This window comes from Bos mutus, chromosome 25 (genome assembly GCF_027580195.1).
Source record: "Bos mutus isolate GX-2022 chromosome 25, NWIPB_WYAK_1.1, whole genome shotgun sequence".
NCBI classification, from domain to species: Eukaryota; Metazoa; Chordata; class Mammalia; order Artiodactyla; family Bovidae; genus Bos; species Bos mutus.
In genome coordinates, this window is record NC_091641.1 from 38,327,303 (window position 1) to 38,354,052 (window position 26,750).

Sequence of the window (26,750 nt, forward strand, 5' to 3'; positions counted from 1 at the left end):
GTTGCAAGAATAGTCCAAAGAACACTCCTATATCCACTTAAATTCACCAATTCTTAACATTTCACAATGTCTTCTTTATCTGTCCATATGTATGTAAGTGTTTGTTTTCTGAATCATGTAAGAATAATCACAGACATCACAATATATTACCCCTACAAAAAGTTAAACATGGAATTACCATACGACCCAGCAATTCCACTCCTGGTGGTCACTAAACAAACACAGGTGATCATTAAATGATGAATGGATAAATAAATGACCACTCCTGGGTATCTACCCAAAGTCACGGGAAACAGGTCTTCAAACAAAAACTTGCTCACGAATGTTCATAGCAGCATTATTCACAAGAGTCCAAAGGTGGAAATAACCCGTGTCCATCAGCAGATGAACAAACAAAATGCGGTCTGTCTGTCTGCCCATGTTATTCAGTCACGGGAAAAAATGAACTTCTGATTTATGTGACAACATGTGTATGTTAGTTACTCAGTCATGTCTTAACTCTTTGCAAACTCATGGACTGTAGCCTGCAAGGCGCCTCTGTTTATGGGATTCTCCAGGCAAGTATACTGGAGTGGGTTGCCATTCCCTTCTCCAGGGCATCTTCCCGATCCTGGGATCAAACCCGGGTCTCTGGCATAGCAGGCAGATTCTTTACCATCTAAGCCATCAGGGAAACCCATGTTGCAACATGGTGAACCTTGAAAACATGATGCTGAGTGCAAGAAACCAGACACTAAAGGTCACATGCTGTGTGACTCATTTATATGAAATGTCCCAAATTGGCCAATCCAGAGAGTAGATTAGTGGCTGCCAGGGGCTGGGGGAAGGGGGAGTGAGGGGTCACTGCCTCACGGGTCTGGGGTCTCCTTCTGGGGGGGTGGAAATGTGCCAGAACCAGAGAGAGGTGGTGCTAACACAACACTGTGAGTAACAAATGCCACGGGATTCATCACCTGAAAATTGTCAGTGGTTGATTTTATGTCACGTGAATGTTCCCACAATGAAAAATACACAAAGAAAAGGAGAGCAGTGAGGGCAGGGCCACTTAAACCAACAAACAACAAAAAAGCTTTCAATCAGGAAAAAAATTTAGACACATAGAGAGGAAAAAGACTAGAATCATGAACCCTGAAATATCCACTATGTAGATTTAGTCATTATTAACATATTGCTCCATCTGCCTTTTTTTTCCCCCTCTCTATTCAGCTGTGCTGTGCAGCTTGCCGGATCTTAGTCCCCAGACCAGGGATCAAACCCCTACAGTGGAAGTGCAGAGTCCTAACCCTGACCTCCAAGGAATTGATGCAGTGTTGGTTTTTCCTTTAAGTTATAGAAATCACAACATTCCACCCAAATATTTTAGTGATTTTCTTATATGACTGCAGTACCATTATCCCACCTAACATAACGAGCACTCATGCCTGAATTTGATCTAATTTCCAGCCAATTTTCAGAGTTGGAGCAACTGAAACATGGGAAGTCTCCTCATGTATTGCATTTGGTTGTTGTGACTCCTGAGACTCTTTCAATCTAGAGCAGTTTCTGTCCCACTTTTTTTCACCCTGCCATGGAATTATGGGAGAAAAACAGGTCAGTGGTTCTGCAGATAACTGAGTTACTTCAGCTGTAATTCTGCACTGATTTGTATGATTTTTACGACAAGTGTGTCCCGTATCTGTTTTGCTTATCGTCGTATCCTTCTTAACCAGAGGTACCCAATAGGTGGATGATGAGTGAATAAATCCTCACTTTACAGATGAGAAAACCAAGACTTGAACAGGTTCTGTAACTCAGGACACAATGCTGATCACGGCAGGGCTGGGACTCAGACCCCAAGTGCCTGATTCTAAACCCCAGTGCTTTTATCCACACCAGTCACACCAGCTGCAGGAACCACACAGCATGGAAGGGGTTAGCCTGACTTATCTTGTCTCTCTAGTGGACGGTACAAATGAAGGCTATGACTCCTTATCAACGTTTCCCCAGGGTCTGGCTCAACACAGGTGGTCCTTAAATGATGAATGGATAAATAAATGACCAGCAGGACGCTCCCTCTGCCCGCCACGTCCCTTTGCCTGTCCAGAGAGGACTACTATGGGTCAATGTCCCACACGCTCCCCGACTATCACATTGAACAGGTCTGACCTGTGTAACCAACAGGATATTACAGAAGTGATGGAGGGTGACTTCTGTGGCTAAGTCAGAGAAGACATTGCAGCTTCTGTCTTGCTCTCTTGGATCATATGCTCCTGGCGGGGGGAACACTCGTTGCCGTGTTGTGAGGCTGTTCAAGCAGCCCTAAGGAGGCCACCTCGTGATGAGGAAGTGCCAAGTCTTGCTCACAGCTATGTGAGGGTGCTATCTTGGAAGTGGCTCTTCCAGCCCCAGTCAAGCCTCTGGACGACGCGGGCCCTGGACGACACCCTGACTGCAGCCTTGTGGGAGGCCCTGAGCCACCCAGTAAGCTGCTCCCAAATTCCTGACCCTCAGAAACTTTGAACGTTGCTGTCTTAAGGCACTAAATTTCAGGGTAGCTTGTTATGCAGGAGGTGGTGACTAATACAGAGCTCCTCACCTTGGTACGTACTTCTTTGTCCAACTGCTCCACAGCCTTCTTCCAGTCATCCTCATTGGCAACCACCCTGAAGAGCATGCCCTGAATCATTTCATTCAGCTGCATGGCCACCGTGTCCAGGTCAGCCCGGCTTGCCTTGCCTGCCAGGGAGCTCTTGTCGGCCTTCTGGGGAGAGATGGGACTCAGGGAGGCAGGGCTGTGGGGGTGGGAGAAGAGGGGATCTTGGGGAGGTCAGATCACTTTGGTCAGTTGTTCTAGATAGGGACCCTGGATACCCAGCCTTGGCTTAAATTCAACCTTGGGGTCCGGCTCAAACACAGCTATTAGATCAAAGCCAGGGTTTTCCTGTGATGGGGAAGTTGAGGTATGGTTTTTAAGTTCACTTAACAAATTGACACAAACTATAATTCAGAAAGATACATGCAGGCCTGTGTTCATAGCAGCACTATTCACAATAGCCAAGACATAGAAACAACTAAAATGAACGACCAAAATCGACAGATGAATGGATAAAGATGTGGTGTGTGTGGCATGGAATATGACTTGGCCATAAAGAAGAACAAAATAATGCCATTTGCAGCAACACGGATGCAGCTAGAGATCAGCATACTAGGTGAATTAAGCCAGAAAGAGAAGGACAGGCACCACATGACATCATTTACATGTGGAATCTGAAGCATGACACGAATGAAGCCGTCTGTGAAACAGAAACAGCATCACAGACACAGGGAAAGACTGGTGGTTGCTGGGGGAGGGGTCGGGAGAAAGACGGAGTTGGAGGTTGGAGTTAGCAGATGTAAGCTTTTATACATAGGATGGATAAACAAGGCTCTACCGTATAGCACAGAGAACTATATTCAATATCCCGGGATAAACCATAATGGAAAAGAATGCATATACATGTATATATACCATGTACATTGGGCTTCCCTGGTGACTTAGATGGTAAAGAACTTGCCTGCAATGCAGGAGGCCTGGGTTCAGTCCCTGGGTTGGGAGGATCCCTTGCAGAAGGGAATGGGAACCCACTCCAATATTCTTGCCTGGAGAATCCCATGGACAGAGGAGCCTGGTGGGCTACAGTCCACGGAGTCACAGAGAGACAGACACGACTGCGTGTCTAACACTTTCACTGTGTGCATCGCTTTGCTGTACAGCAGTAATTAACATTGTAAAACAACTAAACTTCAGTTTAAAAAATTGTCACTAATCCTGAGTCGCTGACAATTAGAACTGGTGGGACAACTTTTGAGAACTTCCCCCGGATTTTCTATATGATAAAGGTGGATGGAAGCTTGGGAAGTCTGTGTGCCTGGCTTCGTGCTGGCTGGATGATTCCATTTCCCTCAGTGGGAGAGCCGGGCTCGGGGTCAGGGATGGAGTAGGGGAGAGGAGTCTCTGCTCACTCACCTCTTTCAACTCCTGCTCCATCTCATTTCGGTCTGCCTTGTACATTTCTAGGTTTCTTAGTTGAGCATAGACAACCTAAGAACAGAGGCGGAGGGATGTCAGTCGTCCTCAGGGGTCCTGAGGACAGCCTCTGCCTTCAGCCTCCGCCCTAGGAAGGGAGCCGTGGGGCGGGGTGGACAGCAGGCGGGCTGGCACAGGGAAAGGCTTGAGCTCCAGGTTTCCAGATCAAAAGGGAAGGAACGGGGGCTCGGGACAACCTGTCCCCTTGGGGGTGGCATCATAGAACTCTGCGACACAGGAAAGGAAGGAAGACTGGAGGAAGGAACGCACAAACCAGAGCTGATGCTTTGGGCCCCTAGATGTTTGAGGCAAGCGCATCTCTTCTGATCTGTAATGGAGTCTCTACATCAAGCAAGCACTTATATGCGACATGCACTGTGCCCCGTGTCAGGCGAAAACCCTCACTTCCCACCCCCATGACTCCACAAAGAACCAATTCCCTGCATCAATTCTGCCCTATCTCCACTGACTGGACCCTCCACACGACAGGAGCAGCCAGCTTCCCTGTTGGGAAGAGCCTCGATCTACTGGGCCATGTCCCCAGCAGTGGGGGAGGTCACTCTCCCTCCAAAACTGGAAATAGGCTTCTACTTCTCCCTTCATATCTGGTCTCCCTTTCACTCTCAGAAACAGAACCCCCATCTTTCAGCTGGCATCTGGCCACCCAGAATCATGACTGTATTTCACAGCCTCCTTTATAGCTTGATGTGACCACTGAAGTATAAATGGAAGTGGGTAGCTGTTCTCTTCACTGCTGGCTTAGACACAGAGTTAAATCATTGGAGCACCAGCAGCTGTCTTGGACCATGAGGTGACCTTGTGAACAGAAGTCACACACCAAGGAGCTCTATACCAGCTCTGAGTTTCTTGAACATAAAAGAGAAATACGGGGTTTCCCTGGTAGTTCAGTGGTAAAGAACCCGCCTGTCAAGGCAGGACATGCAGGCTCCATCCCTGGGTCAGGAAGATCCCCGAGAGAAGGAAATGGCAATCCACTCCAATATTCTTGCCTGGGGAATGCCATGAACAGAGGAACTTGGTGGGCTACAGTCCATTGGGGTCGCAAACAGTCAGACATGACTGAGCGACTAACAACAACAAAAAACAAAAGAGAAATACACTTATGACTTAAGTCAGCTATTTGGGGGGTTTATGTTATTTGAAGACAAACCTAATTTTAATTAACACAAAGCTTCTTCACATCACCTTGCGCCCAGGTGGGTCTCAAAGTCTAGTACAGGTGGTGGAGGTGGGGACGGGAGCTCCTGCCCTGCCTGGAGTCAGGCTTTTTCCTCCAACCCCACGTTAGTGGGGAGCTGACCTTTTGGAGTCATCAGGCCCGACAAGAACACTTAGAGCCCCATTTGGCTGATCCTAATTAAAATCTAGAAATATAGAGAAGATGGGACCCTCTAACTTCCACTGCCAGGGTTACCCATGCACGGGGTAGACTAAGGTCCTTCCCAGAATTTACACCTTCCCAGAACCTGTGAACGTGGCCTTATTTGGAAATGGCTCTTCGCAGGTGAAATCAGGTAAGATGTGCTCACACATGGATGAGGAGGCCACGTGAAGACACAAAGAAGAAGGTCACGTGACAATGGAGGCAGAGACTCGAGCGATGCGTCTACAAACCAAGGAACACCTGGAGCTGCTAGAAGCTAGGAGAGGCCAAGAAGGATCCCCCCTGAAGCCTTCAGACAGCGAGAGGGCCCGCCAGGACCTTGGTTCAGGGCTTTCAGCCTCCAAGAATTGGGAAGAGTACATGTCTCTAGTTTTAAGTCACATGGTTTGTGGTTATATGTTACAGCAGCCACAGAAAGCCCAGTAAGTGGCAGAATCGGGATTGAAACCCAGGCCTATCTAACCACAACGGGAGGCCGCCTCCCAACCGGCTGGTTACTCTGCCTGAATCTGTTTCCTCCTTGCTCAAATGGCATTAATATCACTCCTGCTCCGAGGAAGCCGAGGGGACTAGAAATGGCATCTTCCTAGAAGAGTTAGCATTCGATACATGTCACCTCTCGTATCAGTCCTCTCCTGCACCCAGCCAGAGCCTTGGATATCACCGATTGTTCCAAGAACAGCTTTGGATGTATATAACTGATTCACTTGGCTGTACGGCAGAAACTAACACAATATTATAAATCAACTGTACTCCGATAGGAATTTTAAAAAAAGAAAATAAAAAGAATGGTTTTGGGGACTTCCCTGTTGATCCCGTGGTTAAGACTTCACCTTCCAAAGCAGGGGAGTGTGGTTTGATCCCTGGTTGGGGAGCTAATGGTCCCATATGCTTCTTGGCCAAAAAACCAAAACATAAAACAAGCAATACTGTAACAAATTCAATAAAGACTTAAAAAATGGTCCACATCAAAAAAAAAAAGAGGTCCTGGAATGCAGCCTGTAGCTTATAAAAGACGCCTGCCCATTTGCAAAGGGCAGATAGTGTGTTCACATTTCCATACTGAGTCGGAAAGAGTTCTGTTCTCATTCACTTTCCTGCTGCATCCTTTGTGAGAAACGCTCCCAAAGCAGCAGTCTGAGGTGATGGAAATGCTTCCATCTGGATGGTGCTGACATGGCTGCACAAAGAGGCAAAAATGAGTCAAGCGGCTATGCTTCAAGCCTGGGCATTTTACTGTGTGTAAACCATGCTTCGATTAAAGACAAACAAATGCTATCACTCCCCCGCGAGAAACACAGAAGGGCCCGGGCGTTGTCCGTCTTCTTGACCGCTGTATCGCGGGACCCTGGAAGGTCGCCTGGTGTGGAGTGAAGGCTCAGTCACGTGGGCCGAATGACGCAGGGGTGATGGGGTTTCTCGTGCCACTTGTTACGTCCAGAACGTTTTCTCCCAGCTTTCCAGGTAGAAGGCAGTGTTGGCGGCGTTTTTTCACTAGCCCCGCTGCTGCAACAGAACCCGGGAGGGTGTCTGCCTCCCTCCTCTCTCTGCTGGAAGGGCTCCATGGGGCTGCTGATGATTCGCAGCCTGTGTTCATTTAAGAACTATTTGATGAAGTGTGCTACATACAAAGCCCCGCTCCAGATCCTTCTGGGGTCCACTTTTAGAAGCAATTAGCTCTTGTTGGCATGAGGGGCAGGAAGGAAGTCTGGACAAAGGCTGACTTAGTCCATTCAGCCTGTTGGGCCAAACTCCTCTTGAGCTTCTCTCAACGAGGGACCAGTGACGGCTTTCTGGAGGCAGATTCTGAGCCCCCCTTCTCCTACCCTGAGCGGAGTGGGATGTGGTACTGGACCCACATCAGACATGCCGGATGAACTGGTCCTGGTCTCCAACCAGGAAGGGTTCCAGTAGGTCCCTAGGACACAGCATCCCAGCCTTTCTGAAAAGCAGTGGCTAAACAAGAGCCCAGGGTTGGCAAGAGACGGCGCACTTCCTGATCCTAGTACTCACAAGTGTCTCGGCCCAAGACTGTGTATCCTGTGCCCACACATGGCCCTGGCGCTCCCTTCCTCTCCGCTCAGGCTGGGCATCAGCTCTCCTTCGATAAGCTTTCCTCCCGTCCAACTTGCCCTGTGCAGGCTGGCTTGGTCACTCCGTGTGATGACCTTGGGAGGGGAGCTCTGCCCTCCCCTCTGGCTCCCCACATCCTAGGGCGTCCCACCAACAGCCCCTGACTTGGAATGGAAAGCCCCCACAGGAACCACCTCAGGTGGCTCTGTTTGGGATTTTGTCTCATTACACCCCCGGGAGAAAAGGTCACCTCCTCCCCACTGGGAAGGACGGTGATCTTTTCTCTGAAGATCTGGGATGCCTCCGGGACAAGGCTCAGACCGGAATGGTCCCGAGGACCATCAGGCTGGGGTGGTCAGAGCAGCCCAGCCAGCCCACGGGAGGAGGTGTCTGGCTGAGTGACCCCTGGGAGGTGCTTTTCAGGGTCCTCACATTTCTCATGTCAGACGCCGCTGTTCCATCCAGTCCCTGTGGCGTGAGCGCTCAGACAATAAGCCAGTTTAGGGGAAAGGTTAGAGACATGCACAGCTGGTGCCAGAAATCCTCCTATTCATTCATTGATTCGTTCACTCGGCGCCAGGTGGGTGACCCCAGTGGTGAACGAGAAAGACCATGTTCAGGTGCTCTGGTGTATGTGTGGGGGTGGGGTGGTGGGGTTGGTTTGCTTTTTGTGGCTGTCTACTTCACACACAGTGAAATGCCAGGAGAGTGTCCCTGGTTCTCCTGCCTTTGGGCTATCTGTGAAACCTCTGGGAAGAGTCTCAACGTCCTGATGAGGAATCCTCCCCACTCTGGGCCTCCCAGACCTCCGGACCTTTAACTCATCCAGGCGAATCTGGAGCCTGTTCACTGCCCTGTCCAGCACGATGTGGTGGTCCTTTATCATCTCGATCTGGTGGCCCCAAACTCTCTCAAGTTCCTCCTCCTACACAGGAGACACAGACATCTGAGGCCTCTTCTCTTGAGGTTGCCACGGCAGGGAAGGGACTTGAAGAGGGTACTAGCCTGGGGTAGCTTCCAGCCCACAGCCTCCTAAACCCTGTCAGGGGAACCGTACAGCCGCCCAACCTTGGGAGCCCCGCCCCAGATGGAGCAGATCGGCTTTCTTTCCGCTCCGGGACAGATGGTGCTTCTTCGTCTGGAAGGGCAGGACCTGCCCTGGCTCTGGCCATGGACTCTGCGGTCACCTCAAACCATCATCTTCTCAATGTCTTTTCTGGCCAGGACACTGACCTTCATCCTGGATTTCTGGAGGTTGCCAATCTTTTCCTGCAAGATGTCCAATGTTGACCCAAGCTTGGAAGAGGCTCCCATGTTAGCTGAAAGCAAAGGAGTGGGTGGCTGTCAGGGACAGGGATGGGGAAAAATGCTTCTAGAGCTCTATCTGCTTCTGTTATGAAGTATCTAAGATGATGTCTTCCAATAGAAGGAAGCTGTGAGCTTGGGGGCCTTTGAGGTCATCTAAAATTTTCTAGTGACATCTTTTAAAAGAAAAATCTAAAAATTAGCAGGTGAAATTAATTTAAAAAATCTTTTTAACCCACTCTAATCCAAAATTGTACAGGAGGCAGTGATCAAGACCATCTCCAAGAAAAACAAATGCAAAAAGGCAAAACGGTTATCTGAGGAGACCTTACAAATAGCTGAGAAAAGAAGAGAAGTGTAAGGCAAAGGAGAAAAGGATATACCCATTTGAATGCAGAGTTCCAAAGAATAGCAAGAAGAGATAGGAAAGCCTTTCTCAATGATCAATGCAAAGAAATAGAGGAAAACAATAGAATGGGAAAGACTAGAGATCTCTTCAAGAAAATTAGAGATACCAAGGGAACATTTCACGCAAAGATGGACACAATAAAGGACAGAAATGGTATGGACCTAACAGAAGCAGAAGAGATTAAGAAGAGCTGGCAAGAATACACAGAAGAACTGTACAAAAAAGACCTTCACGACCAAGATAATCACGATGGTGTGATCACTCACCTAGAGCCAGACATCCTGGAACGTGAAGTCAAGTGGGCCTTAGGAAGCATCACTACGAACAAAGCTAGTGGAAGTGATGGAATTCCAGTTGAGCTATTTCAAGTCCTAAAAGATGATGCTGTGAAAGTGCTGCACTCAATATGCAGGCAAATTTGGAAAACTCAGCAGTGGCCACAGGACTGGAAAAGGTCAGTTTTCATTCCAATCCCAAAGAAAGGCAATGCCAAAGAATGCTCAAACTACTGCACAATTGCACTCGTCTCACACACTGGAAAAGTAATGCTCAAAATTCTCCAAGCCAGGCTTCAACAGTATGTGAACCGTGAACTTCCTGATGTTCAAGCTGGTTTTAGAAAAGGCAGAGGAACCAGAGGTCAAATTGCCAACATCCACTGGATCATCGAAAAAGCAAGAGAGTTCCAGGAAAACATCTACTTCTGCTTTATTGACTATGCCAAAGCCTTTGACTGTGTGGATCACAACAAACTGGAAAATTCTTAAAAAGATGGGAATACCAGACCACCTGACCTGCCTCCTGAGAAATCTGTATGGAGGTCAAGGAGCAACAGTTAGAACTGGACATGGAACAACAAACTGGTTCCAAATTGGGAAAGAAGTATGTCAAGGCTGTATATTGTCACCCTGCTTATTTACCTTATATGCAGAGTACATCATGAGAAATGCTGGGCTGGATGAAGCACAAGCTGGAATCAAGATTGCTGGGAGAAATATCAATAACCTCAGATATGCAGACGACACCACACTTATGGCAGAGGGTGAAGAGGAACTAAAGAGCCTCTTGATGAAAGTGAAAGAGGAGAGGGAAAAAGTTGGCTTGAAACTCAACATTCAGAAAACGAAAATCATGGCATCTGGTCCCATCACTTCATGGGAAATAGATGGGGAAACAGTGGAAATAGTGACAAACTTTATTTTTCTGGGCTCCGAAATCACTGCAGATGGTGACTGCAGCCATGAAATTAAAAGACGCTTGCTCCTTGGAAGGAAAGTTATGACCAACCTAGACAGCATATTAAAAAGCAGAGACATTACTTTGCCAACAAAGGTCCGTCTAGTCAAAGCTTTGGTTTTTCCAGTGGTCATGTATGGATGTGAGAGTTGGACTATAAAGAAAGCTGAGCACCGAAGAATTGATGCTTTTGAACTATGGTAGTGGAGAAGACTCTTGAGAGTCCCTTGGACTGCAAGGAGATCCAACCAGTCCATCCTAAAGGAAATCAGTCCTGAATATTCATTGGAAGGATTGATGCTGAAACTGAAGCTCCAATACTTTGGCCACCTGATGCGAAGAACTGACTCATTTGAAAAGACCCTGATGCTGGGAAAGATTGAAGGCAGGAGGAGAAGGGGACGACAGAGGATGAGATGGTTGGATGGCATCACCGACTCAATGGACGTGAGTTTGAGTAAGCTCCAGGAGTTTATGATGGACAGGGAAGCTTAGCATGCTGCAGTCCATCGGGTTGCAAAGAGTCAGACATGACTGAGCAACTGAACTGAACTAAACTGAATCCAAAATAGTATCATTTTGGGAATTCCCTGGCAGTCCAGTGGTTAGGATTCCATGCATTCATTGCTGAGGGCATGGGTTCAATCCCTGGATGGGGAATGAAGGTCCCAGGAGCTGCAGGGCCAAAAAAAAAAAAGCATCATTTTAACATGTGATCAACACAATGTTTAACAATATTTCACATTTTTGTTTTTGTAGTAAGCCCTCAATATCCAATGTGCACTTTTAGATTAGATTTTTTTTTTTTAATGTGGACCATTTTTAAAGTCTTCATTGATTTTCATACAATGTTGCTTCTGTATTACGTTTTTGGTTTTTTTGGCCACGAGGTATGTGGGGTCTTAGCTTCCTGACCAGGGATCAAATCCATGCCCCCTGCATTGGAAGGCCAAGTCTTAACCACTGGACCACAGGGAAGTCCCTGGTGTGCACTTTATATTTGGATCACATGAGAACTTGAACTTGCCCCATTTCAGATATTTGACAGTTTTGTGGTATCCTACTAGATAGCTCAGGCCTAGGGAAATCTCTCTGGAATTTACTGCCCTTCCAGAAATGGTCCTGAGTAAAACTATGGCATGTTTACTTCTGGGAGTTCATGAAATGTATTATCACACAACAAGATGCAAAGACAGGTTTAACAAGAAAGGAGTGGGGTAACAAAAAGTACCCTATATCCCGTTTCAGAGGAGAGGCCAAAAAGTGATGTCCAGGGCACAGCTAGGAGGGTACGAGAAGCTGCAGCCAGGACACGTTTACAAGCTATCTTTAGTTTTCTTAACAAAAGTGGCAGCTGGTCAGAGGTAGAGTTTGGGCTACTACGACTTTATGTTTTATATTTAAATTCATGACCGTCATAACCTGAGCTGTGCCCCAGGATTCAGAAATTGACGTGGATCTTTTTGGCTGCTCGAAGTTCTACTTTTTCAGGATCCGTGGGACGGCACCTGCCCACCAAGGGTGGTGCCACATATGGATTCGACTTGGGCTAATTCAACTATTACACTTGGCAGAGAGCACAAAAGCAAGATAAGGATTCAAACAGGCGAGGACAGTAGAGTTCAAAGTGGGTTCCCTGGGTCACCAGCGTTATAAGCAGCATCCCCTGGAATGGGTTAAAATAGAAAGTCCAGGGTCCTACCCAGATCAACAAGCCAGATGTGGGGCTAACCCCAGCAGTCTGTGACTTACCAAGACCCCCTGGGATGCTGAGGCAAGCTTAAGGTTCAGAACTTCTAGGGTAGGCCACTCCCCACCCTCCATTTCCCACAGTGAACATATGCTCATGGTGTGCGTGAACTGGGAGCATAAATCTATCAGTCCTGTGTGCTCAGTCGTGTCCAACTCTGCAGCCCCATTGACTGTAGCCCACCAGGCTCTTCTGTCCATGGGGATTCTCCAGGTAAGGATACTGGAGTGGGTTGCCATTTCCTTTTCCAAAGGATCTTCCTGACCCAGGGATGGAACCTGTGACTCTTGCACCTCCTGTACTGGCAAGCGGGGTCTTTACCACCAGCACCACCTAGGAAGCCCCCTGTTGGTCCTACTGCCCCCTAGAACATGACTGGCCTTTAAGGAAATATGTTTGCCCAGCTATTGTTCCTAATCCCAAACTGACCACATCATCCGGGGTCTGTTCAGTGCGCCTAGAAACTCTGGGTGATCTGAACTTATCAAAACACTGTAAGGCAGTACTGTTTTATGGACGATTGAAAGGGAATTTCCAAGAGTAATTCTGGCTAGTGCTTTTCCTCCTTAGGCACCAACTTTAGACTGTAACTACCCCTCTCCCTTAAGATAAGACCTCACTGTACATTCATTGTAAGAGAATAGACTAGTAAGAGATTAATTCTTAAGCCAAAGGAATGTTGGCTAATGGTGGTATAAGCCAAATGGTAACATTTTGTTGGGGTAGCTCAATGGAGAGGAGGTGCCTCTCAAAGGCCACAAGGAGGGCCTGAGCCCTCGTTACCCTTCCAGGAGTCAGACCGGGCCTACCTAGATAAGTCATACGCTGCTGCAGGTTAGATGACAGCTGGGCAAACTCTTCTTTCAGGGTGTCGTGTCTGACAGGCATCTGGGCTATGTGGCTCATGGAATACCTGACGGCCTTCTTCTTGTCTTCGGGGGTCGTGGCATGTTTAGCGGCTAGCATGGCCTGGGACAGGGCCGTGTCGGGAGAGACAAAGACAGAAGAGTATGCAGGAGAGAGCAAGTCCTCATCCTCCACCTCCAGCAAGTCCTCCACCTCGGCCCCGGAGAAGGCCCCGCGCGAGGGCCCCGCTCCCAGAAATTCTGCAAGGACCCCTAAGGGCCCGGCTGTGGCCGCGGCTGTTGCTACAGTGGCCAATTTGGTGGCAGGGGCGTCCCTGATCAGCTTGGCAGTGGCCTTGGCCGCCCGGGCTGCTGATGTGGCCACATCAGAGGTGTAGGAGGCAGCGGCCGCGGCCATGAGGGCAGCGCTGGGTTTCATCTGCTGAACGGCAGACCGGAATCCCTTAGGGAGGCCTCCTGGCGGGACCTCAGCCCTCGGGGCTCTGTCCCGAGGGCCTTCCCTTTCCACGGAGGAGTATTCTTCCTCCTTTTCTGAGAGAGCAGAGAGCTTGGACATGTCTCCCGGGTAGTACATGGACTGCTGCGAACGAGGCCAAGCTGAGCCCAGCTCCGTGGCTGGGGGTGGGGCCCTGAAGTCCCGGAACCTGGCAGGCGGGAAGCCCATTGGGCGTAGGCCAGGCTGGAAGCCCCAGAAAGGCCCAGGGCTGGTCCCGGGAAAGCCTCTGGGAGGAGGCCAGCCTTGTGGTGGTACAGTCCAGGATCCTGATGGTGTGGGTTGAAGGCCCAGGGCAGGTTCCATTTCAGGGGCAGGCCCGGGTCCGAACGCAGGCCCAGGCCCAGGAGCAGGCCTGGGTCCGAACACAGGCCCAGGTCCAGATAAAGGCCCAGGTCCAGGCGCAGGCCCAGGTCCAGGTGAAGGCCCAGGTCCAGGTGCAGGCCTGGGTCCCAACACAGGCCCAGGCCCAGACGCAGGCTCTGGCACCTGGGGCTGGTCTGGCCCCTCGGCCCCAAGGAGCAAAGCTGTTTGGGCAGGCTCCTCCTCCAGCAGCTGCCCTGGCGCCTGGTACTGCCAGACGGTCCCCAGGAACCTGGGGTGCTGGATGGCCTCTGAGAAGTGGCTGGGACGGCCTCCTCCGCGGTCCTCGGCTGTCTGGGCAACGGCGGTCTCCGAGGCGAGCTCCGCGATCTGCCACAGTTCGGAGTCTCCCAGCAGTTGTGGAGCAGCTCCCTGTGGGATGTGGGGCTGGGCTGGTGGGGCTGCTCTGGACCAGCTCATGGTCACCCTGCCCCCTACCCTGTCACTCGTCCCTCCCTGACCCCGGTCCCCCTCCGCCACATCCTTCACTTACTGGGATGAACATGGCCTCATGGAGACTGCTCCAGAGCACCAGGTCCTCGGGTTTGGGGATGGCAGTCACCTTGCTCTGGAGAGAAGTCTGCAGGTGGGATGGGGAAGGAGGTGGGGAACAAGGATTGTGAACCCAGAGGGTACGGTGCTCTCAGTGGCTTCCTCCTCCACACTTGCAAATAGAGGGGCCTTTCCAGACTGTTCTCCTCTTCCCCCCTCCCTGCCGCCACGCACCCCTGGGCCTGGAGGGCGTGGATCTGGGGTGGGAGTAGGGGGCTGGACCCTCACCACTTCCCGCTGCAGTGCACTCATCTTCCGGTTCTGCCCTCTCAACTCTTCTGAGAAGGCGTCTATTCTTTGTGGACTGATCTGTCAAATGAGCCAAGCCTGTGAGCCAGAGTGTGCAGGGTCTGGTCCCAGCCCAGGTTCTTCCCCAGTGCAAATGCAAGGCCTTAGACTGAGAAACCGAGAGGGAAGAACAGTTTCCAAAACATGTGTTTCTCACGGAGTGGGAAAGGGTTCCTTGGGCAAATGGGAAATGCTAGGCTTAAAAATCATGTAAGGGGTTTCTGTACTGTAGGACATTGTAGAGCCTTCAGTGGACCAAAGTACATTAGGAATCTCCAAGAAGTAGGCTGAGAAGGCATTGTTGCCAAACAGATTTGACCAAGGATCCTATTTAGCATTTCATAATACAGTTTCCTGACAGTCCCCTTGCTGCTACAGAGGGGAGCTACCCAGCCCAAGAATGAAGTTCTCAGAGTTGCCATGATGACCAAATGTGTACACTGACCTGTACATTAGGGATGATAAGGTAAATAATGTTACTGGGGGCAAGTTGTAAAACCTCAGCCACAAAACTAGCTGGAGGGTGTGGAGGCCTGGCTTTCGAGCCCAGATCTGACTCACCGGCTGTGACCTTACATTTCAGGGATTCCATATCCTTTCACATCATGGTAATGTCTGGGTTGATATCCTTATGGCTACAGAAGCTAGAACATATGCCTATGCAAGGTTTACTCTACTTTTCAGTGTGAACAAAGTTTCCCAGACAAAGAAGAAGTATTCTCTTTCTGCTAAGTTGATGGACTTTAAGTCTGGAGCTTCTAGGACTTGAGAATGAAGCCAACCTGGAGGAAAGTACCACTGAAGGAGAAACCTTGATGTGGTATGAGCACCTTGATCTGGCTGTACCTGACAGCATTCCTGACATTTTTAGTAAACGAGACAATAAATTATTTTGCCTAAGGCAGAATGAATTAGGTTTCTGTTACTCACAAATGTCTTTTCACAGTAGGATGAGGGTCATGGTGGAAACTGCAGAGTTCAGTGGGATGGGCCAAGTGGCTGGGCCATGTCAGTCCCCTTCTCTTGCCCCCATATCTGTGTTCTTTGACTAAGAATAGGCTTCTTGGATCTATCTGGTCACCCCAGCCACCAGAGGTTCAAGCAGCAGGACTACTATCAGGGATGCTGGGGAGGATCTACCTTCTCAAACACGTCTTTCAGCATGGCCACCTCCTTCCCGAGGGTTTCAACGGAGACCTTGAGTGCATAAATGTCTGTGAGCAGATCCTGCAGGGTTCTTATGGACTGAAGAGGGAAGAGGAAAGGAAAATGTGAAGTAGAGTGTAGTTAGCGGAAAAGACAGGTAAAGTGTGGAAGCTCTCTGGTGATGGTCATGGTTCTAGAAGTCTTTTTGACTCTTCCAAGGCCGAGGCTGGAACATATTCACAGGTCATAAAATGACAGTAATGTCAGTCGTGCTCTGAGCTCTCAGGGGGCCTAAGTGGGAAGGGGGCAACCCTGGGTGTGAATGTGTTCAGTAAGCAGGAGTCATTCATCATGAAACACCTCATGCCCTTTAGTGAGAACCACTGGAGGGTCAACAAGGCAGTTACTGGATTTACATTTTTGCTATGGTCTCTTTTGTTTCTTTTGCATTTATTTCTGCTCTAATGTTTAAGATTTCTTTCCTTCTACTAACAATGGTTTGTCAATTTTATTTATCCTTTCAATGGATTTACATTTTTAAAGGGTCCTTATGGCTGCATGTGTAGATTCACCCTGGGAGGTAAGGGGAAAAGCCAGAGGAGGAGGGAGGAGACTTCAAAGCAAGTGCTAATGGGTGCATTATAGCTCAGCTCCACCGATGACCCGGGCTGTTACTGCATTTTCCTAGATTTTGAAGTCCTCGATCATTAAATGGGTATAAAAAAATGTGATAATGTATATAGAGGGTATAGTGCATAGTTAGGCATTCATATTAACACAAATAAAAAATGGTGAAATGGCAGAAGTCCTTCTTATCTGTGGCGGCAGTGGTGGCGGTTTAGTTGCTAAGTCATGTCTGATTCTTGTGACCCCATGGACTACAACCTGCCAGGCTCCTCTGTCCACGGGTAATTACATTAAATGTAAATGGTTGAAACTGAATTACATTAAATGTAAATGTAAACATTAAAAGGCACAGATTGGCAGAATACATAAGAAAATATGATCCAACTCATATTATCTATAAGAGACACGTTTTATTATCTATTTATTAATTTTAGGCTGTGCTGTGCAGCATGTGGGATCTTAGTTCTCCAACTAGGGATCTTTTAGTTATGGCGTGCCGGATCCTTAGTTGTGCCATGTGGGATCTAGTTCCCTGACCAGAGATTGAACCTGGGCCCTCTGCATTGGGAGTGCAGAGAGTCTCAGCCACTGGACATCAGCCAAGTCCTAAGATATAATAATTATAAACATACATACACCTAGTAGGGAAGCCCTAAAAACATATGCGGCAAAATCTGAGAGAATGGAAAGGAGAAATAGTTGAAGACTTCAATATCCCATTTTCAATAATGGATAAAACAGCTAGACAGAAGATCATCAAGGAAACAGGAGATTTGAACATCACTATAGACCAACTGGATGTAGCAGACATCTGCAGGACACTCCACTCAACAGCGGCACGATGCACACAGGACATCCTACAGGATAGCCTATACTAAGGCTGTAGAACAAAACTCAGTACATTTAAAAAGATTGAAGTCATACAAAATGTATGATTTTTGTATAACAAAAATATATAACAATGGAATTAAATTAGAAATCAGTAGCATTTGATTTGGAATTTGCAAGTTCACAAATATATGGAAATTAAACAGCCCTGTCCTAACTAAACAAGGGGTCAAAGAAGAAATTGCAAAGGAAATTAGAAACACTTTGAGATGAATTAAAATGAAAATGCTAGGACTTCCCTAGAGACCCAGTTGCTGAGACTCCCTGCCCCCAAGGCAGGAGGCCTGGGTTTGGTCCCTGGTCTTGGCACTAGAGCCCATATGCTGCAACTGAGTCTGCACGCCACAGCCGAAGATCCTGTGTGCAGCACAGCCAAACAAATAGATGAATAAGCTTTTAAAAAATAAATAAGATGAAAACACAAACACACCAAAACCTATGGGATGTAGCTAACACAGTGCTTAAAGAGAAATTTTAGCTGGAAGTGACTATATTAACAAAGAAGAAGGATCTCAAATCAACAGTCTGGCCGTCAACCTTAAGACACTGGGGAAAGTAGATCAAAATAAACTTCAAAGGGATAGGAAAAATGAAATGATAAAGACTGGAGTGGAAACCAATGAAAGAGAAAATGAAGAATAACACGGGGAATCAATGAAACTAAAAGCTGGTTCTTTGAAAAGATCAACAATAAACCTTTTGCTAGATTGACCAAGAGAAAAAGAGAAGATTCAAATTACTAGAATGAGAAATGAAATAGGGAATACCGCTACTGACCCTACAGAAATAAAAAGAATTATGAAGGAATACTATGAACAGTTGTATGCCAACAAATTAGATAAGTTGGATAAGATGGACAAATTCCTAGAAAGACATAAACTTCCAAAGCTGACTCAAGAAAAAAATAGATAATCTGAATAGACCTGAAACAAGTAAAATGACTGAATTATCAAAACAAAAATAGCACATGAAAAAAGGCCAAGCCGGGTGGCTTCACCAGTGACTTTTATCAAACCTTTAAAGGAGAATTAACACCAACTCTTAACACATTACTGACTAGAGACGTATTAACGCTACCGGTGTTCGTTTCTACAAAAATCCCCGGATCAATAATGTGTTAACAAACTTCTCCAGGGACTTCCCTGGTGGTCCGGTGGTTAAGAATTCACCTGCCAATGGAGGGCACACAGGTTTGATCCCTGGTCCAGGAAGACCCGACATGCCACACAGCAACAAAGCCCACGCGCCACAAGTACAAGGACCACTCGCCTGGAGCCCGTGCTCAGCAACAAGAGAAGCCACCGCAACAAGCAGCCCACACACCACAGCGAAGAGTAGACCCCACTCACTGCAACTGGAGAAAGTCTGTACACAGCAATGAGGATGTAGTGCAGCTAAGAATGAATAAATAAATAATAGATCTGGTAAGAAAAAAAAACAACCCCAAACTTTTCCAAAAAACAGAAGAATTCCTAACTCATTCTATAATGAGGCCAGTGTTGCACTGATAAAAATCAAAGACACCACAGGAAAACTACAATACGGATGCAAAACTCCTCAACAAAATGCTAGCAGCCTGAATCCATAAACATAGAAGACAAATAATCCAATTAAAAATGAGCAAAGATCTGAACAGACATTTCTCCAAAGATGATATACAAATGACCAATAAGCACACGAAAAGGTGCTCAACATCGTTAGTGACAGTTGCTCAGTCCTGTCTGACTCTTTGCAACCCCATGGACTGCAGCCCGTACAATTGATAAATACAATTATTTAGCAAAAAAAAAAAATTACTGATACATGCTACAGATAAACCTAAAGATATTATGGTAAGTGAGGAATGGGGCTCAAGGAGGCACAGGAATGGAGAATGACAGCTAATGGTTTAAGGGGGTTCTTTCCAGGTTGTTGATAATGTCCTAAAACTGACTGTGAAAGTTGCACACGTGTGAGTATACTAAAATCACTGCATTCTACGTGTGTGTGTGCTAAGTCATTTCAGTCATGTCTGACTCTTTGTGACCCCATGGACTGTAGCCCACCGGGCTCCCCTGTCCACGGGGTTCTCCAGACAAGAATAACTGGAGTGGGTTGCCATGCCCTCCTCCAGGGGATCGTCCCAATCCAGGGACTGGACCCATGTCTCTTATGTCTCCTGCATTGGCAGGCAAGTTCTTTACAACAAGAACCACGTGGGAAGCCCCCTGCATTGTATACTTCATTTTAAATTGAGGTACAGGGACTTCCGTGGCAGTCCTGTGCTTAAGACCTCACCTTCCAATGCAGTGGGTGCAGGTTTGATCCCTGTCCTGGGAGCTAAGATCCCACCTGCCTTGCAGCCAAAAAAAAAACCAAAACATAAAACTGAAGCAATTTGGTAACAACTTCAGTAAGCACTTTAAAAATGGTCCACATTAAAAAAAAAAAACTTAAATAAATTGAGTATAATTGGTATATAACATTGCTATACACTTTAAATGGATGAACTCTCTGTTATGTGGAATTTATCTCAATAAAGCTTTAAAAAACAGCATTTTTGTTTTACCTGGGGGAAACTGTCAACACTGTCTATTGGATAGTATTCATGAGTTATTGTTAATTTTGCTGGGAGTGATAATGGTATGAAGAGACCAGCTTTCCAAGGCCTTATCTGCTGGAGGTGAAAAAATGCTTTTCAAAGGAATCTACAAGGACCAGGTCCCCCATCCATGCAGGACTTCTCCCCCTCCCCTTGTCTCTCCAGGTGTAACCAGGAGGACTGAGTTACCTGAGCAGGTATCAACCTCCCTCCCATGGGGAAGTGCAGGGCAAACCCAGGAAAAATGGCCTGGCTGCCCTGAGGGCAACGGCTGCACCAGAGAGGAGGAAGACTCATCTCAAGAGGCGCTGGTCTCAAAGGCTCAGAGGTAAAGAATTACCTCAGGAGACACGGGTTCGATCCTTGCACTGGGAAGATCCCCTAGAGGAGGACATGGCAACCCACTCCAGTATCCTTGCTTAGAGACTCCCAGGGACAGAGGAGCCTGGCGGGCTAAAGTTCTTAGTGTCACAAAGAGTTGGAAATGACTGAAGCAACTTAGCATGCACAGTGGGACCTACGAGTGTATTTATGGAAATAGGGTGAGCCCGAACAATCTTAATATTAAATAACAAACAATGGTCCTTCATTTTCCCCCGTGAGGCTGGTGGCGGCCGGCCAGCAGGGGTTATCATCACAGATGAGATAACCGAGGCCTCAAGGAGACAGGCAGGGTCTTCTGAACAACTTTCTAGAGCTCCTGGTCAGGGCTGCCTGGGAACCTGTGATTCTGGAAGACTCCCTGGCGCCCAAAGTCTGGGTCGGCACCCCCATGGAAGTTATGGAGACGATGTACAGTGAGCCAGGAGCCCATGCTTTCTAACTCAGCACTTCTCAATGGGGCAGTCTGGCCCCCGTGGGCGTTTGGCCAAGTCTGGAGACATTCCTGGTTGTCATACTGAGGGGTGCCCTGTCCTCTAGTGGCTGGAGGCCAAGGATGCTTAGTGTCCTCAGTGCACGGGACACTCTCCACCACAGAGAAGCCTCTGGCCCCAGATGTCAACCATGCCGAGGGCTAGAAACTGCAATCTAAGCCTGCTTAGTGAGGCCCTGCTGTCCCACCCCTGAGCCCCCAAACCCGGCAGTGTGCTGACCAGGAGCACCAACCCTCATGCCATGCCTGTAGGTCCTTCCAAGCCATCTCTCCAGACGTTCCCTGGGTGCCTGCCTTAGTCTCCAGGGCGCCATTCACCCTGTCTGGGATGGATGCTGGGGCTGGCACGCTTGTCTTTCCCCATAAAGGGTGGCATTTGGTCTGCCAGACTGACTGATGCAGGCGGAGGTGGGGGGGATGGTGGGGGTAGGTTGCAGACTCTTAGCTAAGCAGCCTGTACCGCCCTAGAACCAGCTACCATGGCAACCCTAACAATGGGTCACCGTGGTAACCCCAGCATCCTCAGCCAGGCTGGGACTTGGTGACATTCTGTAACGGTAGTGGGGATATTCCTAGGTGTACAAGTAGTCCTCTGAGGGTGGCGTGACCAGTTCCGAACCTGTCCACCAGTCCACTGTGTGAGCTGGCTGGGACATTCCGGGTAATCGTGATTTCTAAAAGCCTTCATCCATCCAGGCAGGTTGCTCTGGAGGGGCTGACACCTCAGACACCATGCAGCTCTGAGGCCTGTGTAACCTGCCCTCAGCCACCCCTGCAGCCTGCTGTGTGTCTAGTAACAATTCTTGTCTTAAGGTCTATCTGTCTGTGGTTAGTACAGTCACTCTGGCTCTCTTCTGGCCGTTACTTGTGTGCAATGTCTCTTTCTATCCTTTTATTTCCAACCTGTTTGTCTTTGAATCAAAGTGTGTCTCTTGGAGACAGCATATGGGTTAGATGATGTTTTTTTTTTTCTTTCTTTTAACTGCTTCTGCCAACCCCTGCTTTTTGTGCATATGGTAAAACACACAAAGCAATACTAAAGTGCACAATTTGGCGGCGTTCGGCACATTCACGAGTGTGTACGACCATCACCACTGTTTAGTGTTCCAGAACGTTTTCATCACCTCCAAAAGAAAGCCCATTCCCACCAGGACTCAACCCCCAGCCCCTGGCAACCGCCACTTTCTGTCACTACGGACTGGCCTATTCTGGGCAGATTGCCTGTGAACAGAGTCATGCACAGCGCGGTCCTCTGTGCCCAGAGGCTCTCACTGAGCACGGGGATTTACGGTTCACACTGTGCCGCTTTGCCCTCATCTCATCAGGCCACCTTGGCCAGAACAGACATCCAGCTCTGTGCTGAGCAGTTCCCACGCTTTATCTTGCTTAATTGTTGTAACAATCTTGGAAGGAGGAAGCCACGGCCGCCCCTCACCCTTCCGGGTGATAAGTGGCAGGGCATCTCAGCGTCCACATTCCTATGCCTTCCGCTTGCCCACTCAGCACAGGCTGAGTCTGGCTCCCCGTTTTGTAACCCTGACCTCTGCACCTCCGTTTCCTCATGTGTAAGCTCAGGATAATGACAGCACCTGCCTCTTAAGAGTTGCTAAGAAGATTGACGGAGGAACAGATGTAGCGCCTGGCTCACCTGGCACGCAGTGAGCTCTTATTCTCAAGATCACTCCCCTGGGGATGGGCCCAGTCGGGGAGCTAGGGCAAAAGGGAAATGAGGAGAAGGGGCATGAGACCCAGAAAAGTCAGACTGGTGAACTCTGGCCTGTCCTCCTTGTGGCCCAGCGACTCTGGGTTCTAGGAAGGTAGTTAGGCTTGTCTGATATCTCTACAAAACCCTGGCACCGGGGCTCCCACCTTTCTCAGCTTAAACGTAAAGCCTGGTGGCCCCTGTGTGTGGATACCGTCTGGGGTGCCTGCTAGTCGAGGCAGCGGGAACAGGCCCCGGGGGGCTCTAATTCTTAGGCACCACCCTGCCTGTCCGGCTAGGAGTGGACGTCTGACCCCAGGTATGCTGTCTCATTCTCTTACCTAAAAATTATAATCAGAAAACCTGGAGACTGGTGGCTGGAAGCTGAGACGTGTTAAAGCCATATTCAAGATGTAGGTTGAAGTGAAGGCTTTCACCCTATCAGGCCCGCCCACCTACTTTCTTCCTTTTTTGCTGCTGCTGAGAAACCCCTGCGTCCTTCAAAGTATACACTCCTTTGTTTAGAAAGAGTCTCAACCCAAATGCCCGTCAACAGCTGAGTGGTTAAACCCGATGTTGTCTGTCCCTACAACAAAATACTATTCAGCCATAAAAGGGGGTGAAGCACAGACCCAGGCTACAATGTGGGTGAACCTGGGAAATCTGGTGCTCAGAGAGAGAAGCCAGACACAAAAGGCCACATATTGCACGATTCCATTTATGCAAAATGCCCAGATCTGGTAAATCTTCAGAGCCAGAGAGCAGGTGGGTCTTGTAGGGGGGTGGGGAAGAGACATGGACACAGGGTTCCTTTTGGAGCCACGGAAACAGTTTAGAAGGGGGCGGGGGTGGTGCTCATATTACATTATCAATGAGCCAAAATGCCACGCGGTTGTTCGCTTTATGCTACGTGACTTGCACCTCAATTTAAAATAGAAGAGTGTTGGGGAGTTTCCTGGTGGTCCAGTGGCTAAGACTCCATGCTCCCTATGCAGGGGGCCCAGGTTCCATCTCTGGGTTACAGGGGACTAGATCCCACATGCCGCAACTAAGACCCGAGCTGCCAAACAAATAAAAATATTTTAAAAATAAAAATAAATTTAAACACAAGAGAGTTAACCTAAGATGTCGTGAAATGGTCCCTCCGTGTGATGGATGTCCTCTGGCACCCCCGCACACCCATCCTCTGCCCCCACTCAGTGCCCCCAGGAGCTGCCAGCAGGCTGTGCCCTCCACACCCCGGGGTGCTCTGACTTCTGGCCCTGCTGTGTGGCCATGGGAGGAAGGCAGGAGAGAGGAGCCAGGGTATTTATTCCCCAAGATCCAACTCTTCCCTGAGGCTACAGCTCCAGATGGATAACTGTGCGGCGTGGGGGGCAGGCGAGCAAGTGGTCCAAGGTGGGTCCTGAAACAGGAGGCCTCGGCTCACTGCCTGTTCCACCGTCACGGGCTCTGCACCCTCAGCCAATCCATGAACGTTTCTGGCTATCAGTTTCCTCGCCTGTAGGTCCTATGCTTCCCAGGGGGCTCAGATGGTAAAGAATCCGCCAGTGATTCAGGAGACCAGGGTTTGATTCCTGGGTTGGGAAGATCCCCAGAGAAGGAAATGGCAACCCACTCCAGTATTCTTGCCTGGAAAATCCTGTGGACAGAGGAGCCTGGGGGCTACAGTCCATGGGGTCGCAAAGAGTCAGATATGACTGAGCAACTAACACTTTAATTTCTTCACCTGCAGATCTTATAGGTCTTCGATTATTATTTTTTTTTCCACTGATGTGAGATTCACATAACATACCATTTGAAAGTGTATGGTTCAGTGAATGCATTTAGGGCATTCACAATGCAGTACAAACGCCAGCTCTATGTGGTTCCAAAACGTCATTATCACCCCCAAAAGGAAGCCCCGTAACCACTAGGCAGTCCCTCCCACCCCTGCTCCCTCCAGCCCCTGGCAGCCACTCATCAGCTTTCTGTCTCTGTGTATGCGCCCCCTCCAGACACTGTGGCCTTCTTACCTCTACGCTGATGAAGGATGCAAACCTGGCCACTCAGGTTGCAAACTCAAGGTTCCACCTGAGACCAAAGCCGAATCCCTCCCCGTTTAAGGGAAGGGCCTCTCATCGGGGGTGATGGGGGGCGAGTAGGGCTGAACGCCGGGCAGGAGAGTCAAGGTGAAGGGCCGTGTCTGGAGGCTGGGTGGCTTACCTTGGCCACAGCCTCCTCGTTGCCCTCCACCTTCTTCCGGAGCCTGATCAGGTTCCACAGCTCCTGGGCGGGCTGCCTGGTGCCCTGGCTGCTCTCCACCAGCTGGGCGGTAGACGGCATGTCCCTCAGCGCGGCCAGCTGGCTCTCCAGCATGTCCACGCGGCTCACCAGGTGGTCGAAGATGTTGCCGAGCCTCTTCAGGGGGCTGAGGGTGGGTTGGGCGTCCCCTTCCCGTGACGGGAATGTGACTGACACAGAGGCCTGGAGGAAGTCCTCATCCCCTGAGAGGTCCTTCTCGAGCTCCGCCATGTGGATGTGCTCCAGGATGCCGTGGAGCAGGAAGTGCAGGGCCTTGAAGTTCACCACCCCGCACTGCGGGATGGCGATGTTGACCAGCTCCGAGAACTTGAGTGAGAAGCTCATTTTGCTAGGGTCATGGGCTGGCCCCAGCCGGCCTTCTGGGCATGCGTGGGGACAAATGGTGGTTTTCAGTGGGCCCTTGGGTGGCACGGACAGGTACTCAGGCTCCTGGGGAGCCTGCAAGTCACAGTGGTCAGGGAGAGAATGGCTTCTGCCCTGGTCGGAGCTCAGATCACTTTCCAGTTGCTAGGACACCAGAGAACGTGGGCGAATGGGTGAGCTTCCGAGAGCCTAGGGTGGGCAGAGTAGCTGCTCAGTTAGTCACTGAGGAATGTTCCGACAGACCCATGGGCCGTCTTTTATAAATACGCCGTGCATGCTGAGTCGCTTGGGGCTTCTCTCCAGTTGAGATACGGAGGTTTGGTAGTTGTGGCGGGTAGGCTTAGTTGCCCTTGTGGCATGTGGGATCTCGGTTCCCTGACCCGGGATGGAACCTGTGTCCCCTGCTTTGGGAGGCAGATTCTTAACCACTGGACCTCCAGGGAAGTCCCCAGGCTGACTTAATTCAAGTCCTTCAGTTATGTAAGAGCCGATGACCCCTTCTGGGAAGCAGGCAGAGGGGTGACAGAGAAGCAACTCACTTCTCGGAAGCCTCTAGAATCAGGACTCCTCCTTGGAGTTAGGAAACCCTAGGTTCCTGCTCTGGGAGCCCAACAAACTGAGTAAATGTCAGTTCACTAGCAGATACCAAAGCAAGCCCTGAATTTCTCCTTGTGTAACTGAAGAGAATTCATGTTGGAGCAGACACTTTTTGTAGCGTCAGTGTAAATTTCACATAAACCATCGATCAAGTATGCAGTTCATGATGGGCCTCCAAAAAAGTCAATAGAGTCTCTAGGGAAAGACCAGCCTCACTCTGGGGTGGTTTTCATGGTCTGGGTTTGGCAATCAAGGTCTCTATCTTCAGGATCTGGTACTAGAACCAACAGCCCATTTTGTTTCTGACAACCACTTGCGTTGTGGCGGGTGATGTCCGCTGTCCAAAGCCTGAAGTGCAGGGCCTGCTCAGTGAGAGGACTGGACAGCTCACGTGTACAAAAGCAGGAGGTCTAACCACACACAGTCCAGCTAATGACCTCCTGCCCCGCATGCTTCTCTCTAGGTACTGAGATGAGCATCCTGGGGTTGACTTCAGCCACCCTCAGCTACAAGGGGGTGCAAAAGAGGAGAGAGGCAGCTTGGACGGGGAACTGGCCCTGCTAGGCGGGAGTTCACTCCTGTGATGGTAACTTTCCAGGAGCCCTGACTGACAAGGCTGCTGTGCCCCGTGATGAGCTCAAGACCTAACAAGACCAGTCCCGGTCATGCCTGAACTCAGCCAAGAACAGAAAGTCGTCCAAACTACAAACATGATCATGTGTAACAGCGGCCTCCCGGTCCCAACCCGAGGGAGGCCTCCTCCCTCTATGGCAGGGGCCACACGCCCTTAAGCCAGGGGCCGCTCCACTGAACCTCTCCTCACAGGGCCGGCCTCGGCCAGCCCACCGGACCTTCCCCCCCTCCACCCACTGCATAAACAGGC

At 49.2% G+C, this 26,750-nt stretch overlaps 1 protein-coding gene across 1 annotated transcript in view; it reads right to left on the minus strand.

The window, feature by feature from the left end:
• Nucleotides 1-26,367, minus strand: part of C25H16orf96 (chromosome 25 C16orf96 homolog) — a 35,463-nt gene extending 9,096 nt beyond the window's left edge. The window contains exons 1-9 of the mRNA XM_070362523.1: nt 24,809-26,367; nt 15,926-16,030; nt 14,726-14,806; nt 14,439-14,525; nt 13,033-14,317; nt 8,757-8,842; nt 8,338-8,448; nt 3,986-4,060; nt 2,576-2,740 (exon numbers count right to left, since the gene is read on the minus strand). Coding sequence (XP_070218624.1) covers nt 2,576-2,740; nt 3,986-4,060; nt 8,338-8,448; nt 8,757-8,842; nt 13,033-14,317; nt 14,439-14,525; nt 14,726-14,806; nt 15,926-16,030; nt 24,809-25,231 — 2,418 coding nt within the window. The 5' untranslated portion in view covers nt 25,232-26,367. The remainder of the gene's footprint in view (nt 1-2,575; nt 2,741-3,985; nt 4,061-8,337; nt 8,449-8,756; nt 8,843-13,032; nt 14,318-14,438; nt 14,526-14,725; nt 14,807-15,925; nt 16,031-24,808) is intronic.
• Between the last annotated feature and the right edge of the window lie 383 nt (nt 26,368-26,750).